The 16,803-nt window shown below is 39.3% G+C and overlaps 3 protein-coding genes across 4 annotated transcripts; 2 read left to right on the top strand and 1 right to left on the bottom strand.

Annotated features, from left to right (window-relative positions):
• Positions 1-1,356: 1,356 nt before the first annotated feature.
• LOC116188401 (protein unc-13 homolog) lies at positions 1,357-11,306 on the top strand. Of its 2 annotated transcripts, none has more exons than XM_031517732.1 (27): positions 1,357-1,648; positions 2,309-2,377; positions 2,512-2,687; positions 2,782-2,846; positions 3,389-3,749; positions 4,543-4,609; positions 4,761-4,911; positions 5,525-5,692; positions 5,771-5,881; positions 6,426-6,635; positions 6,801-6,902; positions 6,981-7,211; positions 7,298-7,369; positions 7,548-7,628; positions 7,840-8,022; positions 8,096-8,251; positions 8,423-8,515; positions 8,710-8,781; positions 8,926-9,043; positions 9,220-9,401; positions 9,578-9,659; positions 9,784-9,876; positions 9,963-10,069; positions 10,268-10,345; positions 10,429-10,524; positions 10,638-10,733; positions 10,939-11,306. In XM_031517732.1, exons 2-27 carry the CDS (start codon positions 2,370-2,372, stop codon positions 11,116-11,118), a joined length of 3,339 nt encoding a protein of 1,112 aa, XP_031373592.1. In that variant the 5' UTR covers positions 1,357-1,648; positions 2,309-2,369; the 3' UTR covers positions 11,119-11,306. The 2 variants fall into 2 exon arrangements, with proteins under 2 accessions (XP_031373592.1, XP_031373591.1); XM_031517731.1 differs by lacking the exon at positions 1,357-1,648 and adding an exon at positions 1,681-1,819.
• Positions 11,307-11,908: 602 nt separating this feature from the next.
• Positions 11,909-13,877, top strand: LOC116188015 (NADH dehydrogenase [ubiquinone] 1 alpha subcomplex subunit 6). The gene is made up of 2 exons (XM_031517114.1): positions 11,909-12,299; positions 13,448-13,877. Exons 1-2 carry the CDS (start codon positions 12,087-12,089, stop codon positions 13,631-13,633), a joined length of 399 nt encoding a protein of 132 aa, XP_031372974.1. The 5' UTR covers positions 11,909-12,086; the 3' UTR covers positions 13,634-13,877.
• A 606-nt stretch (positions 13,878-14,483) lies between these two features.
• Positions 14,484-16,580, bottom strand: LOC116188014 (thioredoxin-like protein CITRX, chloroplastic). Its single transcript, XM_031517112.1, has 4 exons — positions 16,170-16,580; positions 15,684-15,806; positions 15,187-15,267; positions 14,484-14,994 (listed from the first exon to the last, which is right to left on the bottom strand). The coding sequence occupies exons 1-4, from the start codon at positions 16,461-16,463 to the stop codon at positions 14,878-14,880; spliced, it is 615 nt and encodes a 204-aa protein (XP_031372972.1). The 5' UTR covers positions 16,464-16,580; the 3' UTR covers positions 14,484-14,877.
• Between the last annotated feature and the right edge of the window lie 223 nt (positions 16,581-16,803).

Consider the following 16,803-nt stretch of genomic DNA (forward strand, 5'->3'; position numbering starts at 1 on the left):
TTGACACTCCTCTGTCCTGATTCTTTGAAAATTCATGCTTTGACAGCACACTGACTTGCATTTGAAACTCCAGTAAAGTTTCGATTGCGCAACCAAGCAATAGAAAGTTCCATGTGCTTCTGCGTGACGCGGCAACAACCAAAACTCGAGCTTCTGGCATCAGTACTCCACTATCAAACTTACTAGTACTGAAAATGAAGTCTGTAAATACAGTAAGGTAAAAGTTTTGGTGGTTAACATAAGAGATCAGAAGGTAACTCCATACCCAACACGAGAAGCTTCGCTCGAGGGTTCTCATTTCCGTCACTGTTCATGTCTTGCAGTTAAAGCTACCTCTTGGCTTTTACTCCAGCTGCAGCTAAGGCTCTTAAGTTCAACTAACCTTGTGGTTGAACTTAATTTATGCATGTAACTGTCCTCGCTGTTTAGATTGCAAAGTCGGGTATGATCTGGTCTCGTGAAGACATGTCATATTGTTCACTGAATCCAGGAAGAAAATGAATTTGGTATAAGCAGGGCAGGAGTTGAAAAATCACTAGAAGAAAATAAGAGATCAGCTCAAAGATAAAATGTACACAAGTGAAACGACTTCAAAAGATTTAAGGAGAAATCGTAAGTTTCAGCATTACTGGGGCATGTTCGAACAAAAGGAAATATTATTGTGTTTGGTTTCAAAGTAGGATTTTAAAATCAAATTTTGATTTTGAAAAAGAGTGGTATAAATGGAGCTCACCCTTTGACTTTGTATGAGTTATTTTGTTTTGTTATTAAAAAAGAGTGGTATCAATAGGGTCCACTTTTTGACTTTGTATGAGTTATTTTGTTTTGTTGTGGGTAGAATTAGGTTAAAGTTGTGATTTTAAAATAACATTGTGAAACCAAACAAATCAAGATTTTTGGCCCCAGTTTTTCAAATCCTTTCAAAGTGTGCATTCACTTTTTATATACTCGGATTATTCCAATAAAAAAAACTCTTGATATATTCCGTCCGTAACTCTTTTTAACGTAGAAATATAGAACTCTCATGGAACTGATAGATTTGGTAATATGCAATCTTTTGCGTCAAGCTAGCCAGTGAATAAGTCTATACTATATTGTACTATCTAGACTCGACACTCGAGGTATTAGCGACTCGGATTAGATCGAGAGCGGCTCCAAACTCGAAGGGACAAATAGAGATCAGACTTATAACTGTGCAGAGGAGTAGATTGAAACATGGACAAAATAATAGGGGTTGAATCTTAAATAACCTAATGTAAAGTTGACTAGAGAGAGATAATCTTAGCCTGCTGATAATAATAATTTACGAATATTGATAAAATAAGAAAGAAGAAAACACGGGAGGACGAGAACATGTCCTCTGTTTTTCTTCCCGGCTCGGGCGAACACCCAAACAGCGACTCTTCGTGGTTGATTCTCTCTCTCTCTCTCTCTCTCTCTCGCTTTCTCTCTCTTCCGCCGAAGTTTCACACTGGGATTCCAACACAAGCAACCCCTTCAAATGCAGCACTTGGAGCTCCAAATCTGATCTCACCCACTTCATCCCGAGTAACGAAAAGCTCACTCCTTGAGCTCCGCATTGACTGTCTCGTGCAACCCAATTGACCCCACTTGCAAGTTGCTCCTTAAAGGGTTCAACTTTGTAGCTGTACGTGTGCGACTGACCTTCTCATCCCACTCATTGCTCTTGCTCCTGCTGGGGCATCAAATCCCAGCTCCCCCTTTTAGTTTGTGTTGGAGATTTGGTTCGTCATGGTGGTGTTGATGCCGGATTCATGTTGGTTATGTTTGCAGATTCAACTTTGTGCAGAATTCTGCTGTACATTCTCTCGAACTTGTTGGGGGGTCTTCCCGTTTATTAGTTTCCCTTCCCTTTTGCAAATCAGAAAATGATCTAGTCAAGTTGGAATGTTTGATTGTACAGGGGACTAGAATGTTATGCTTTTGATGCTGTGGAAGAGTCGGAATTGACTGGGGTGGACTGAATCTGGATGTATTGGTCTAGCTATGTTCAGGATTGAACCAAAATCGAACATTTTATATTCGCTGCTGGACTACTTATTTTAGCCATTACGCTTATTTCTGTTTGCTTAGTTTCCGGTCTATGTGTTTGTGCCAACCAAAAGAAGATGTCGGATTTCGTGAATTAAGTGATTTATTCGGGTTGCTCTTATTAATATTATGTAGGGTTAATAACACAATCTGAATAGTTAGTTAATGCCTTGAAGTATACTGCATTTTGAGTTTCCTGAGTGATTCTCTGTCATATTGCATCTTGGATTTGCTGACAGATTCTCATTTATTGCAGACTCAATAGAGAATATACTGCAAAACTTCTGGTTTGGGCTTTAATTGCTGCTGCGGTTGCCATGGAAGAGTATGAATCCATCCTTTCTCCCTCAATTACTTCTCCGTTACCTATAGAGCAACAATCCCAGAATGTTGCATTAATTAGTAAAACGTTAGGATCCTAACACAGTTTAATTCATTTTGTCTTGTTTGTGGATTTAGAGAGAATGCAACGGAGCTCCTACAACGTTATCGGCGAGATCGCCGCATTCTTCTGAACTTCATGCTCTCCGGAAGCCTAATAAAGAAAGTCATTATGCCTCCTGGAGCTGTTTCACTTGATGATGTGGACCTAGATCAAGTCAGTGCTGATTATGTTCTGAGTTGCGCTAAAAAAGGTTCTCTATATCTCTGAGATCTTTCTCACTTATAGACTCATGCATTTTTAGATCCTATCTCGATTTTTACCTAGAGCACTCTTTGTATGTGTAGGTGAAATGCTTGAACTATCCGAAGCTATTAGAGCCTATCATGATCATACTGGGTTGCCTCAAATGGTAAGCAGTACATACTTTATCACTGGCTTGATTATGCATGCAAAATTCATGACACTGCTCGTCACCAGGAAAGGAACTTGGATTTTGAGTAGGTGAAAAAGGGGAGTCATAAGTGAAACTTGATGAGGATCAGATCTAACTCAATTTTTCAAAATTTGATAAGGTGTTAAAGATTGTGAGTTCCAAATTTGACTTACAGAGAGATTTGCGTAAAGCTCACTTTCATGGTGTAGCTTATTTGGGTTCAGCTACTTTTGGTTTTGACAACATGGTAATTGCTTGCTGTTTCTGCTGCATCGATTAGGTACTTGGCTTGAGTTTGGAATGATAGAATAACAAGGGAATTGAATGAAATCGCTATATGAAATGGTCCAATTTGATCAGGGAATTCCATCACCATAAGTTTCATTTATTTGAACCACGTGTCTGAAGCTTGAAATATTGATGTTACAATCATAAAATAACAGGCCTTTTTATGACTGTATATGAACTTCTTGTTGGCGGCAATTTTCTGTAGCTTTAATTTCTTTTGCTGTTACTAGAACAATGCAGGGTCTACAGATGAATTCTTTCTGGTGACAAGTCCTGAGTTTTCAGGGTCGCCTCCAAGGAGGGCAGCCCCACCTGTTCCAGCTTTTAAATCACCTCCCATCCCTTCTTTCTTGCCTGCATCGGCTCCACTTGAACCATCTCCTGTTCCCGATTTTGCATCTTCACCAGTGCAGTCCAGTGTCGCTAGATCAGAATCATTTAGTTCTCAACAAGTTCAGGAACTAACTGTGGATGACATTGAGGATTTTGAGGATGATGATTATCTCGATGAAGTTGACAGTCGCAGAGTTTCTAGACGGAATATCAGTGATGCTGCTGAACTTGTGCCCAATTTACCTCTATTTGCGACAGGTAAAATGGAACGTGAAAGTTTGACTATCTTCTGCAGCTATAACATTGAGATCAGAACTTTACACTGGTAGGTTCAGCCAGGAATTGAATATCTAACGATGAATTAGAAATGGTAAGGATCTAGTGGCATGTAATTGGACTAGTTAGTTCATCATCTTATTGATTGTATAAGTAACTTGTCAAAAGATATGTTTAAGTTGAAATCTAGAACGTGATTCGTGCAAAAACTATTGCCAATCAATTGGCTGCTAAATGTGAACTAGTTGCTTGTATGTGTTATATTGTTTTTAGGATCGTTTCATATATGCTTATCATCTTAGAAACCTTTACATGGTGGAATATTAGGTTCCAAAAATATAAATTGTAAAAGTGTGCATTAAATGTCTAAATGGCATATATAACCTGTATTACACATTCAATGCATTCCGCAATGCTGCAAAGCTATCATCAGGCCATATCTCTCTGGTTCCTCATGCACTTCATTTATGAATGGCAATAGCATGAAAAGTTTTCTTTATCTATTGTAAATTGCGTTAAGCTGCTCTATGTCATCTATTTCATTTGAGCGATGGATTTACTGCAACATCTGATAAATTCTATCTAGCTCCATCGCAAGGTTGGTCTTTGGTTTAGGGCTCACCCTCAGCGTTCACATTCAGTCATTGCTTTGTTTTGATTTTAGATTTCTTCCTGATCAGGGCTTACATTACTCAAAGCTTGTATCAACTTAGATTATACTTTAAGGAGACGAATGCATAGACAAGTTTACAAAGATTTTTCCCCTTATTTTCAGGTATTACGGATGATGACCTCCGCGAAACTGCCTATGAAATCCTTTTGGCTTGTGCCGGGGCTTCAGGGTAAGTTTCTCTATACTCTAATGCACCTTATAAGGTAGTCTTTTCTATCACAGTGTAATTAACTAGTGTTATCGCCAGAATCTGTCTTCAGTCTGACAGTTAATTTCTCTATTTTGCACTCTCCTTATACACACGATATATATGGAAACAGGGGTCTTATTGTTCCAACTAAGGAGAAGAAGAAGGATAAGAGGTCCAAGTTGATCAGGAAGCTCGGACGTAGTAAAACTGAAAATGTGATGGCACCATCTCGTACACCAGGATTGGTGGGTTTGTTGGAGACAATGCGTGTACAGATGGAGGTACTTTCAAAAGTTGTCATTCAACATGATGTTTTTCTTCCTTCTGGTTAATATATCTTCATTTTCACTGTCGCCTTTCACAAAACTATAAGCTACAGTGTAATCCATGTAAAAGTTCTTCCTTTTTTCTACAAGGTTATAGATTCATTGAGTAATATATCATCAGTTCCAAACACATAAAGACTAACGTTTTCTTCTCATTCATAAGCCCCAAAAAGAGTAAAGCTTATTATTCATTTCCATAATTCGTATGTGTTTAACAATAATTGGATTTAGTCATTAATGCAGATATCTGTAGTCTCAACCCTACCTCATAGTAGTTCCAAAATGATGATTGCATCTTTCAAAAAGAACTGGTTTAATAATTTATCATATATTATGCTGATAAAACAGCGACCAATGAAGAAAACTTACTAAAAACCATAAACTGTGATTTGGAAGCTCCTGTCCTCCGAAAAAACTCTTCATGCATTCAGACTTATCATCAGAAATTCGTCTCTGATTTGCACAAATTCATTAAAAGATTCTTTGCTCCTTTTGTTTCATGATGATGAGCGCCTTCTACTTTGATCATGTTAAAATTCATTTATTCCTCTGGTATTCGTGAAGGTAGATCTCTGAGGTGATGGACATCAGGACAAGACAGGGGCTACTCAATGCTATGGTGGGGAAAGTGGGAAAGAGAATGGACAGCTTGCTGATTCCTCTGGAATTGTTATGTTGTATTTCTCGCACGGAATTTTCTGACAAGAAAGCATATATAAAATGGCAAAAGAGACAGGTCGGTCGAGTCCTTTTTCCCGCTGTGATATTAATTGGCTGCTTTTGTTATTCTGAGCATTAAAATTTTGTCTTGCAGTTATACATGTTGGAGGAGGGGCTAATCAATCATGCTGCTGTTGGATTCAGTGAATCTGGGCGTAAAGCGAGTGAGCTTAGGATTCTTATGGCAAAGATTGAGGAATCTGAGGTATCAGATTTGTGAAGCCCAATTATAAACCTATTCTAGTGAGATTTTTCTAGAAACATGAATCATAAAATTGATTCTTCTAGGTCCCCAAACAATCAACCTGGGACCAATGGCAATGAAACGCTGTGATTTATCTCGTTTGAAAGATTTATATTTCAGAAGACCTGTACTTTTTTGGCTCATTTTTTTAAGTGCGCCAATCTCTCTATTTTTGCATGAACACGTGATTCAACTATTCCTTTTTCTTTTTTCTTTTTCCCTTTTTTTCCGAAGGAAGGTTAATTGGTATAGTCATCACCTGGTATTTAAGTAGTCCCCATCCTAAATTTTCTTTTCTGTCATAATGCCTTTTGTGGTCCATTGATTATTATTCCTTTTATTTAAAATCTTCGAATTCTTGATGTTATCCTTTTAGTATTGCTGTTAATTTAGGTTTTCTTTTTTCTTTTTTATATGTTACAGTGTCTTATCGCTTTTTCTTGGTTATATTGAAATGCTATTTCTGGTGGTTTGCTCCTTCTCTAAGACTGTATTTTGGTTTCAGTCTTTTCCGCCTTCAACGGGTGAAATCCAACGGACAGAAAGTTTAAGGGCTCTTAGGGAAGTTGCGATTCCACTTGCTGAGAGACCTGCTCGTGGTGACCTTACTGGCGAAGTTTGCCACTGGGCAGATGGTTATCACTTAAATGTTAGAATATACGAGAAGTTGCTGCTCAGTGTTTTTGACGTCTTAGATGAGGGAAAGTTAACAGACGTGAGTATTTATTGCATTGTAAAAACTATGACTACTTGGACGTCTAATGCTGGCTTTAATTAATTTAGATCTTCCCACTTCGATTTGTTGTAGATGACTCAAGTGAATAAAAACTGAGTAGATTCAGTGAAGTAATTCAGTGATGTTTATATTATACTAATCCAGGAAGTGGAAGAAATACTTGAACTGCTGAAGTCTACTTGGCGGGTTTTAGGAATCACGGAGACTATTCACTACACCTGCTACGCGTGGGTCTTATTTCGTCAGGTAAATTCGGGTGAAAGTCAACATCTTAAAATATATCATTGCTAGACTGATGATTTAATATGCGTTGCTTGATCACAGTATGTTATAACCAGTGAGCTAGGAATGCTACAACATGCAATCGAGCAGCTGAACAGAATCCCGTTGAAAGAACAGAGGGGCCCGCAAGAGAGGTCACACTTGCGAAGCCTGTACGCGAAAGTCGATGTTGGTGATGACTCTCGAGATGTCTCTTTCTTGCACTCTTTCCTTATGCCTATCCAGAGATGGGCTGATAAACGGCTTGGAGACTATCATCTGCACTTTTCAGAGGTTCAATAAATGATTCTATCAGATGCTGGAATTCACAATTTATATGCAATTGGCAACATAATCACTTCTGAGGTGTTGTTTTGCAGGGACCAGCAATGTTGGAGAGTGTATTGAAAGTTTCCATGATTTCTAGGAGGCTTCTGTTGGAAGAACCTGAGGTTATACCACGATTCCTAACATTTTCTAATAAGATGTTGGGACCAACAAATGACACTTTTGTAGTATAACTAATTCACTCCGAAGCAGCGAAAAACCTTGGTTCCCAGTTCTATTATCGTATCCATCATTTTATTAGTTTTGTTGTCAAACTAACTACTTTTCCATGGAAAAATACAGATGATGCAGTCGATGTCTGTTAGTGATCGAGATCAGATAGAATCATATATTTCATCCTCCATCAAGAGTGCCTTTTCTAGAGTAAGTTCTAAAATGTATCGAGCTGTTTACTGCACAATTATCTTCATGCATTCTACCAATAACGATTATACGTAGATTCAGCCGCTTTATCAATTTGTTAGCTCTATTTATGACTAACTGCCATGACCAAGAAATGCCATGTTTCTTTACGATAGATAAAGGAAAGATTAAGTATTATGTCAGGAAAGTAATTCGTACTTTCTGAATGCAGGTGTTGCTAGCTGTCGACAAATTGGAGGCAACACATGATCATCCTTTGGCATTGCTTGCAGAAGAAACAAAGAGACTTGTTCAGAAGGATTCAAGCACCTTCATGCCCATCTTCTCAAAGAGGCATCCGAAAGCTGCCATTGTTTCAGCTTCCCTCCTTCACAGGTTTTATGGGCACAAGTTGGTAAGCTCCATAATTGGTTGTTTTCTTGTTCAACTTAGCAGTCACGTATGTTCTCATAAACATGGGTCTTCAGAAACCTTTTCTCGATGGTGCTGAGCATCTCACGGAGGATGTCGCGTCTGTGTTCCCTGCGGCTGATAGCCTTGAGCAGTATATAATATCCCTTATAGCAACCACCTGTGGCGAGGAAAATATCGATTTCTACACCAAGAAGTTGTCTCTGTACCAGGTGAAATAGTTGACCTTTTATCTGATTATTAGCAATTCTATTTTCTTTTGTTTTCCCCTCTTTTCTACATATTACTAATATGTGAGCAACTTCGAAAGTTCATGGTCTTGACAAGTTACCATGTATTTCTGATCTTAATTTATTTCAATGATGCTTGTATTTCTGTTTCAGATCGAATCAGTATCTGGAACATTGGTGTTGCGTTGGGTCAATTCACAGCTCGAAAGAATTTCAAATTGGGTGGAACGTGCCATACAACAAGAGGTACGCATTCAAGTCCCTTAATACTCCTGAGCCTTAAAAGCATGAAATTTCGATTTGATATATTTTTCTTTAATATAATTGATCATGTTGAAAAGATCTCATATCCCTACTTTGTGTTTGGTTTTCTCGAATATCTCTCTTTTTTATTACTTATGTTGCCTTTAATGCTGAACTTTTATGTAATTTCTCTGCAGCGATGGGACCCAATATCACCTCAGCAGCGGCATGGGCCTTCCATTGTCGAAGTATACAGGATTGTCGAGGAGGTATATCAATTAATCTTTTTGACATTCAAAATTAATTGTTCAAAATGCAGTAATTCGCTTTGTAAACTGATTTTACCAATTTGTGCCCATTTTGATCTGATTCTAATGCTTCAAGCTAATGCTTTCTGTTCCTGTTCTTTGCAGACAGTTGATCAATTCTTCGCGCTTAAGGTTCCGATGAGGCTCACAGAATTGAATAGCATGTTCAGGGGTATAGACAATGCTTTTCAAAAGTACGCAAATCGCGTGGTTGAAGATCTAGGTACGTACTAGATATTACACGAATTGATATAAGCTATAAATTTGATCTCTACGAAGAAACAACGGGCAAACTTTAAAGACGATGCAACTTGATAGACTGAATAGATAGCCTGAATTGGAAGGGAGAAAAACGAATTAAGTACTAGATGTTAATTTTTCTTATTTTTGGGCATGCAGCTAGCAAGGAAGAGGTAATTCCACCTGAGCCGGTTTTGACGCGGTACAAGAAGGAAGCTGGGATAAAGGCTTTCGTGAAGAAGGAACTTTTTGAGACCCCAAGGCTGCCTGATGAGAGGAGATCAGTTGATGTCAGTGTTCGGACTACTCGGACTCTATGCGTGCAGTTGAATACTCTATATGTACGTCCTCTAGTCATCCACATCAATTTTTCCAAGGATAATGTCAGCCTTGAAAACTCTAAACATTATATTCAAGGAGTTTGAAATTCCCCACTTGCAGTATTTTCTATTATGCCCTTATAAGATTAAACCTGTGAGTTGGCACATCCTTACACAGATATTTTTACTTTTGACAGTACGCAATCAGTCAGCTTAATAAGTTGGAAGATAGTATTTGGGAGAGATGGACGAGGAAGAAGCCCCGTGATAAATTTACAAGTAAGTTACTAAAATTTCCTTCCACGTGACTCACAAATATTCTTGAGTAATCATTAGTCATTGAATATTATTGAGCTTGTTCCTGCTAAAGATGTTACTCATAGTTCTTCTACTTAATGCTCAGATGAGAAATCTAAAAGTATGACACGAAAAGATACATTTGACGGAAGCAGAAAAGACATGAACGCTGCTATAGATCGCATTTGCGAGTTTACTGGTAAGAATTGCTCGTCTTCTTTCCCCCTGTTCCCTCCTCTAGCCCCAAGACAGTTAATGCCGATTACTTTGTTTCTCTAATTTCAGGAACAAAGATTGTTTTCTGGGATCTGAGGGATCCTTTCATCGAGACCTTGTATAAACCAAGTGTTTCTCAGTCTAGGTTGGAAGCATTAATCGAACTGCTTGATACGGTGGGAGTTTATTTCCTTTCTTCAGTCGAGATTTTTTAGAATTCAATTTTTAGACCGAATATAGTCTGTCATCCTTATCGATTTCAACCTGAAAGCTGAATGAAGTGAGAAAAAACAGAGACGGTCACAATTATTGCTCTATGCTATTGCCACCTCCATGATGTACTTAAATGAACCTCTTTACTTTCAATGTTGCAGGAACTAAATCAACTTTGTGACATTATCACCGAACCCTTAAGGGACCGGATCGTTACAAGTCTCCTTCAAGCGTCATTGGTTTGGTTCTCTCTCTCCATGCTCTCTCAGTTAAATCCATTGTACCTTCAACTTTTTACTAATAACTGATCACTTCTCTCTAGGATGGCTTACTCCGTGTTATATTGAATGGAGGCCCGTTACGAGTTTTCTCTCCAAGCGATGCCAAATTACTAGAAGAAGACTTAGAGGTGCTGAAGGTAAAAAGACTTCCATCATTTGTAGGCGCCAGTGGCTTTTTCTGGTTTGAAGATGGCAGAACTTTATGTTTGTACAATCACATTCCCGGTTCACTCATTGGGGGAAATTACAGGAGTTCTTTATCTCGGGAGGGGATGGGCTTCCTCGAGGTGTAGTTGAAAACCAAGTGGCCCGTGTTCGTGAAGTGATAAAGTTGCATGGATATGAGGTTTGCTACTTCACTTATATATTTTACATACCGATAATGAAAATTCGAATCATTAACAAAGCTATCATTGAATCTCCATTGATTTTTGTACAAATGAAATATTCCTTGCTTATAGTTCTTCCGAGATTTGATTATCCTTCATTTTCGTTCTCCATATTTACTTTCTCCAAGCATCAAATTTTCTCTTTTATCATCTATTCTATAGACACGAGAACTGATTGACGACTTGAGATCCCTGAGTGGCATCGACATCAACATGCAAGGGAGGCAGAGCAAGCTCGGTGCCGACTCAAACACTCTCATAAGGATCCTATGTCACCGGAGCGACTCAGAAGCGTCTCAATTCCTCAAGAAACAGTACAAGTTACCCAAGTCCTGTGCTTAATAATGTAGCATGGTGTTCTTCATTATTATTATTTTTTTTCAATTTACTGTTTTTAGGTCGTAAATTTCTACTGATAATTTAGCATTTTGTGAATATTTTTCCCCATTTTTGTGTTTGATCTACAGTCTTGATGGAGATTGTTGTTCATGCCTTGACTCCATTTCAGTGGTGTTCATCTTCCTTGGTCATTGTTTGGCTTGTGTGTTCGGGAGATTCTTCTTCTGTATTTCATCATGCCATTGAAACTCGCAATGAGAAATGCCCCGGAAAGTAACTTGTGCCGATAACATATGCGGGATCATTGTGATCTTCAAATTGATTAACTAATTGATCCAATCCTAGTTGACATGACCAAACTACGACCGGAACTAATGTTCACAAAACTGAATAAAAGGTTGAAGTCTGTTTGAGGATGTGTTAAAACAGCCTAAAAATGAATGCCCTAAGATTGTTGATTTTGAAAAGTTAATAATAAGGTGCAGATTTAAAGTTCGATTTGATCTCTAAAAGCCTTTGATTCAGGTAGTTATCACATCGGACCGAATACATTAATTACTTCTCATGGCCTCCTAATAAGATTCGAAATTAAAGATCTCAAGAAGATGAGCAAACTATCTTACTATTCGAGATGGTGCACTTGCATACGTCTGCTTTGCCCGTTAAGTTTCATAGTCAAGGTCAAGAGAAAAGTTTTGTGGGTGAAAGTGATATAAAAAGGTTCTTGAGGGGTTTAGATGAATACATGCTTTTACATTATGACGTCATAAATGACTTCGTGTGTTTCCCACAAGAATCAACACTTAAACGACGCCGTTCCGGGCTTCATGTTCATCTTCTCTCCCGTGGCCGCGACAGCCTCTCTGTTCACCTAATAGCCCGCAGTTGCAGAGCAAAGGCGAAGAGCTGGGCTCACTCCGTCGACTTGCCGGCCGACCGACCGACCGACCGACCGACCAACCCAGAGAGAGATGTCGTTCACACTGAGGAGCGTGAAGGTGCCGCCCAACTCGGCTACCCTGGAGGAGGCGAGGAGCCGGGTGTTCGACTTCTTCAGGGCCGCCTGCAGATCCATCCCCACGATCATGGATATCTACAACCTCGACGACGTCGTCTCCAAGTCCCAGCTCCGCTCCGTCATCTCCTCCGAGATCCGCAAGAACGCCCACGTCACTAATCCCAAGGTCTGCCCCCGCCATCTTGACATGTGATACGATTCTGCTTCAATTTAGCTTGTTGACTTCTTTTCAGGGCGTTTGGTTGCTAGAAATTGATTCGTGAAAAAGTATGTCTGCGAGTGTTTTATGCCGGTGCGGACTCCTCGGAACAGTCCGTATGCTGGGCGTGTAATCTTAATTGGTGTGAAATTGTCGCAAGCTCGTGTTTCGGTAGGGCATTTGCCCCGTATTGGAGAATTATTGTTTCAAATTTTCGTCTAGGTAGCTTCTAAGTTGGATTAGGAGGATCAAATTCTAATTTTTCTGTTTGCTTCTAGGTGAAAAGTATAGGATTATCTGCAATCTTGTATGTCTTTTCGATTTACAAGGAAGAAAAATTCATTGGCTGCCTCTGGCTCATCTCATGGCAGTATCAACACCCGATTTATGCAATGAAAGATTCGTCTTTCCTCCTCCCAAGTTGTTTATTCATGCCGTATCTGTTGGGAAAGAGTGACAAAGATAATTTATTTCTTATCAAAAATTGATGAGATGTTTCACTTGAGTTACAATCTGTAGAGGGGATCGACTTGCATTATAGTGTCGGGGTAATATGGCCAATCCGATTGTTCACTTGAGTTACAATCTGTAGAGGGGATTGACTTGCATTATAGTGTCAGGGTAATATGGCCAATCCGATTGTTCCCATTCCTAGTTCACAATCAGAAATTTGTCAAATTCGAAACTTTATGAAGTCCACTGATTGAACCAGTGAATGTTGGTTCTGAAGCTTGTGCGAGTATTTTATCTCATGTAACTTTAAGTTACTCTTATGTTGATTGTCGTTGTATGTCCCACATTAACTTCGACAAACATATGACTCTGCTTCATCATGAATCCTCTCTTGTTAGTCCGAGGAATGGCATATACAATGATGCCCTTTATTGTGTGCTTGCCACCACATATGGATCTGGAAGCATATTCTTACTCTTATGAGCATGCTTGCATGCTGCTTTCTTTTATCCAGAAGCCACCTAGATGTTCCACTTAGATAATCGTCACAAAATTCTTTGTATTGATAGATATGATTGCCTTGATGCCTCGCTATGAAAAGCAGCAGTGTATGTGATACATCGGCTGACTCTGATCATCGTTGTGGTTTGAAAATGTTGCAGGTGATTGACATGCTGCTTTTCAAGGGGATGGAAGAGCTTAACGATATCGCGGAACACGCCAAGCAGAGGCACCACATCATCGGGCAGTACGTGTTGGGTCGTCAGGGGCTTGTCCAGGATTTAGGCACCAAGGACAAGGGCATGTCTGATTTCCTGAAAAACTTCTACAAGAGCAACTATTTTTGAGGTGGTGTTGTTTGGCAGACATTTTTAAGGATATCCTCATTCCGGGCGCACAAATTGAAATAAACTTTGTACTTCGAATTTTAGTATCTTGCGGGTGGACAAGATTCGCGTTTTCTTCGGCTGTTGTTAATGGAAACACATTTCCACCATGACTGTTCTTTGTTTCGAGGGTTTTGTCCCATATCATGTGAGATTATGGATCAACTTCAGCTGCTGCAGCTGTATTAGTAATTTTGGGAACCTACTGCACCTTCCACAACAGATTTTGGATCATGAAAGGTATAACTCCCTATGTAAGCCTTTGGCCACTGACTGTTGCATCAATGAGATGACGCTTTAGTTCGGGAATGAAATGACGTAGTTTGCGGTGTAAAGTAATTAAAAGTCTCTCAGATTGGTCTGTGCAGTTATCAGATAAAAGATAACAAACCTAATAGGAACACTGAATCTGCTCTGCTTAGGCTTAAGCATCTTCTACAAGTTTCTTCTTGCAAACAAAGGAAAGAAATGGCAATTGAACTGAAAAGAAAGTCTTAAGACTATTATCCAAAAGCTATAACCAGAAACCATCCAGTTATCAGCCATACCGAAATCCATTTCAGATCATTTATGGATACGCTGCAAAGAACATTCTCTCTCTAATGAAAGTATCATATAGAGCAATTGGACCAGTTATGATAGGTTCTGAAGTAAGATCCAAGCAGTGCAGGTCCAGAACCATCAATGCATAGTAGCTAACATGAAACTCGACCCCCAAGGGTTTCTTCCTTAAGCCCAGGTTCGTTACATGTATGAACTAGTGAAAATAGTCACCGCGCATGAAATGTAAAATGATGGCAAGCAATGGAAAGCAACACAAAGCTACAACTGAACAAGTAGATTTCGAAAAACAAAGTACTATATATGTCAATGGTACATTCAACTGGAATCCCCATTTCCCATAACCAAATAATAGCAAAACAGACAAAAATAAAAATAAACAAAGAAAATCCCACGTTCCCAGTTTAAATTCTTTAGAAATACTTATCTAATGATCAAAATCTGAGATGCAGTTTCATTTGGATACCTTCACCCCATAGTTACTTGAGATTCCCTGCTGTTTTTTATCCACATTTGATTGTACATTCCTTAACAATACAAGGCAGTGAACAAGACCTGCATCTGCCTAAGAACAAGTGGACCTGCAGACTGGCTAGTCCAACCGAGGAAGATATATAGGGCATTGAATTTGTTGTGTTGCTTCTTCACATCTCGTTGTCAAGGATGTCTCGCATCATCTGAATTGGAATAAGACCTTCTGTCCGAATTGCTTCTTTGTTTGGATCTGGGCTGATAAAATAAAGAGTTGGCAAGCCCCTTACCTGCAATTGCATCAGTTTATTTGACATGTCTGAAGCAGTTTTTAATCCGATAAAAGATATCCTCTTTGTTTTCTATTGGAGGTAAATGAGAAGTAATCCTAAGGCTTGAATTCTGGGACGAAGCAAAACAAGAAGAGTGCCATAAAAAAAAAGTGCAACAAGAGAAGAAAAAGAAAGTTCAGTGTCAGCTACCTGCATGTCCCTAGCGAACTCGTACTCATCATCAGTATCAACTTTTACGATCATTGCATTGTTCTCATATTCCACAGCAAGCTGCAGAGAGATTTCCACAGGTAGGTTACTTTCATCGCTTTTTGGCTAAAATAAACTACACAGCACATTGAATCACTTTAGAAGTTAAAACTATTTCCACAAGTGGGAGCTGCAATGCAAAGAACGTCTCATGAACTCTTACTAGGTCGCAAATATAAGCTCTCTACTCTGTTATTCAAAGTTGAAAATACTTTCATTCTCCTCTACTCAATAAAGCTTATGGACATTCCCAACTTTTTCCTCACTAGAAAACCTAGAAGAGACTGATCTGATAAAGTAAAACCGCTTGATTTCCAAATAACTTGATCAATGGAAAATCTTTCAGATATGTAAATTCGCGATCTGTATTCAGTACATGATATTACAACCTCACACAAAACATTCAGTATTAAGCATTCATATGCACAGGGGGATACCATTTCAAGTTCTTGAGCCATTAAAATGCACGGTCCACACCACGTCGCATAGAAATCGATAATGAGCGGCACATTTCTCTCTCCCCGTACCAGATCCTGAACCTCCTGAGCCGACAGTTTTTTCTACCAATGAAAATATACATATTCATCAAATTCCAAGCTCGAGGAGAGAACAACAACAAGCCAGACCACCATTCCAAACATCAGTAGCACCTTTTCTTCATCATTTCTTCCTTTTAATTTCCTTGATGCCCATTAAAAGAGAAAGGAAAAATAATTCAAAGGGGTAAATTAAAGAGGTAAAAATGCCACATTTCCAACTGATTTCACTTCAATTTGATCATATGCCAGTACCAAAACGTAGTTTTTCTTCCCTCAGGTCCCAAAAGCTAGACATCATAATGTTCAGCTGGGTTAGTATCCATCAAGTACAGCCCTTTGAAAAGGTACAAATACCAAGTTACAGAATTGAGAAATGGAACTGACCACAAGGTAGTCCTCTCTGACGTACTTCCCCTGAGGCGGTCTGCAGAGCAACCTCCTAGGCTGTGCAGAAAGCGAAAAGGGTCTGCTCCCAACGGAAGAAAAGGAAGCAGGAGAAGAAGAAAGCAGAGATTTTTCATGGCGGGGTTTAACAGAAGTAGAAGAAGAAGAAGATGATGATGATGAGGAGGAGGAGGAAGCTTGCAGAAGAGGAAGGAAAGGTGGTTTGGGATAAGATGAAGAGATGGTTTTGCTGTTGGTGAACGGATTAGGAGTCTGAATTTGAAGAAGAGACATTCTTCCTCTGTGTTGAAGGAAGACAAGGAAGAGATTTTGAAGGGGTTTTAGCTCTGGGCTATGGAGCGGGCAATGGCAGAGGAAGATGAAGCAGGAGCTACAGGACGGGATATTTGATTGGGCCTGTTTGGTTACATGGACAACTACGCGCGGGCGAGGAATAAAAACATCCTCCGACATCCATCCGGACATAAAAGTTTCATTATCTTTTCAATTTGGTCCTTGAAGTTGTTCTTCTCGTTCAATTAATCCTTATACCCAGCCAGCCGTCAGGCCCACGCACATTGCCCATCAGCCATGATTTCCAATTTCCATGAGCCATTTTTGGTAGAGAAAGCAT

Source organism: Punica granatum, chromosome 8, assembly GCF_007655135.1.
Source record: "Punica granatum isolate Tunisia-2019 chromosome 8, ASM765513v2, whole genome shotgun sequence".
Classification (NCBI taxonomy): Eukaryota; Viridiplantae; Streptophyta; class Magnoliopsida; order Myrtales; family Lythraceae; genus Punica; species Punica granatum.

Coding starts and splice junctions, on each gene's coding strand:
- LOC116188401 (XM_031517731.1), top strand. CDS start 1,776: ATGTTGGTTATGTTTGCAGATTCAACTTTGTGCAGAATTCTGCT. Junction 1,820..2,308: donor ACTTTGTGCAGAATTCTGCT/GTACATTCTCTC, acceptor CATTTATTGCAG/ACTCAATAGAGAATATACTG. Junction 9,877..9,962: donor TCGCATTTGCGAGTTTACTG/GTAAGAATTGCT, acceptor CTCTAATTTCAG/GAACAAAGATTGTTTTCTGG.
- LOC116188015 (XM_031517114.1), top strand. CDS start 12,087: ATGTCGTTCACACTGAGGAGCGTGAAGGTGCCGCCCAACTCGGCTACC. Junction 12,300..13,447: donor CCCACGTCACTAATCCCAAG/GTCTGCCCCCGC, acceptor AAAATGTTGCAG/GTGATTGACATGCTGCTTTT.
- LOC116188014 (XM_031517112.1), bottom strand. CDS start 16,463: ATGTCTCTTCTTCAAATTCAGACTCCTAATCCGTTCACCAACAGCAAA. Junction 15,807..16,169: donor TCAGAGAGGACTACCTTGTG/GTCAGTTCCATT, acceptor TTTCATTGGTAG/AAAAAACTGTCGGCTCAGGA. Junction 15,268..15,683: donor TGGCTCAAGAACTTGAAATG/GTATCCCCCTGT, acceptor ATCTCTCTGCAG/CTTGCTGTGGAATATGAGAA.